This window comes from Emiliania huxleyi (assembly GCF_000372725.1).
Source record: "Emiliania huxleyi CCMP1516 unplaced genomic scaffold EMIHUscaffold_6371, whole genome shotgun sequence".
NCBI classification, from domain to species: Eukaryota; Haptophyta; order Isochrysidales; family Noelaerhabdaceae; genus Emiliania; species Emiliania huxleyi.
The window spans coordinates 1-1,459 of NW_005197222.1; the positions used below are offsets into that span (position 1 = coordinate 1).

The window sequence follows — 1,459 nt, forward strand, 5'->3', positions numbered from 1 at the left end:
AGTTCAGCGGCCAGGGCCCTCGCGCCATCGTTGGCGGGCGAGGCCCAAACCACAGCAGGCTTGGTGAAGGCGAGGTCGTGCAGCTGGGTCTCCCCCGGCACGACGAGGGAGAGCGACGTCTCCGTCAGATAGGTGGGCGTGTGCAGCAGCAGCCCCTCGGCGATCATCTTGAGCGAGACGGCCTGAAATTCAACCTTGCGGTGCCACGTCACGACGCGGCGGCCGGCGCCAAAGATGGCCGTCCTCAGTGCGGGCGGGCACTCGGCGCGCAGCTCCTCAAGGGTGCCTCCTCCCTTCGTCGGGTCGATCTCTTGGACCAGCACGAGCGGCTTGCCCTGGCCCAGCGACGCATACACCTCTCGCAGGCAGTTCTTGCTGCGCCAGTACCCCTTGGTCATAAAGATGAGGATGACTTGAGAGCGCTGGATGTACTCCTCCAAGGAGCCGAGGTCCTCGAGGTCGTCCACGTCGAGAAAGATCTTGATGCCGGGCAGCAGGTGACGCAGCTCGGTCTTGATGACGGCGGCGGCGTCTTGACCGGAGGACCATACGTGGCTGTTGAAGAGGTGCCACGTCAGGCCGGTGCCCAGAGTCAGCTCGGGCGCCTGCTTGGTCGAGGAGAGCCGGAGTATTGGTTTGCGAGCCATGCGGCGCGCGGCTGCAATCGCAGCGACGAGGAAACCGAGGAGGACCGCGACGTGGTCACATCGGCCCCGAGGTCAGATTCTTCTACTCTGACTCTGTTGATGACAACACTTGTCTATCTGTAAGGTGCCTATAGGGCTTCCAGTATCGGACCTTCAACACATGCGCTTTTGGCCGGTGGCCTCCTGCGTGTGGCTTGCCGAGGAGGTACTCGAGTACCGGTACCCTGGTACCCTTTCGCCCCGCAATGAGAGCGCCGCTGCCGCTCGCGCTGTGCGCCACGCTGCTGACGCACGGCGTCGCGCGCGGAACTGATCTCGAGGCTCCGCTGCGCGCAAATTATGTTACTTCCGGCATGATCGCCGAGAAGACGGCGGACGTCAACCTCTCGGAGCCACTGCGCTACCTCCAAGCCGGACCTGCCTCGTCCAAGCGACTAGTGGTGCTGCTCCACGGCATGGTCTTCACCGCCGACACGTGGAAGTGGGTGGGCACGATCGACGCGCTCGCCGAGGCCGGCTTTCGCGTCGTCGCGCTCGAGCTGAAGCACTACGCGGGCGAGTACGCCTCCGAGGCAGTTCGCACGAGCCTGCTGCGTAGCTTCCTCAAGGCGCTCGGCTGGCCGGCGAGCCCGCGCTCCGTCCTCGTCGTCGCCGCCTCGGCGGGCGGCTCTGTCGGCGCGCCGTTTGTGCTCGACCCAAAGACGGCGCCGAGCGTGGCAGGGTATGTCTCAGTGAGCGCGCTCGGGATTCGCGGCAACGCGAGCGGGCCGTCGAGCGTGCCCGCCCTCCTCGTGTGGGGCGCGCTCGACCAG

General features: G+C 65.8%; 1 protein-coding gene across 1 annotated transcript; it reads left to right on the forward strand.

Annotated features, from left to right (window-relative positions):
- Positions 1–1,000: 1,000 nt before the first annotated feature.
- EMIHUDRAFT_124726 (hypothetical protein) lies at positions 1,001–1,378 on the forward strand (the record flags this gene model as incomplete). Its single annotated transcript, XM_005763361.1, has 1 exon — positions 1,001–1,378. A coding segment is annotated over one exon (378 nt), but the record flags the coding sequence as incomplete, so codon positions are not given.
- Positions 1,379–1,459: the final 81 nt, after the last annotated feature.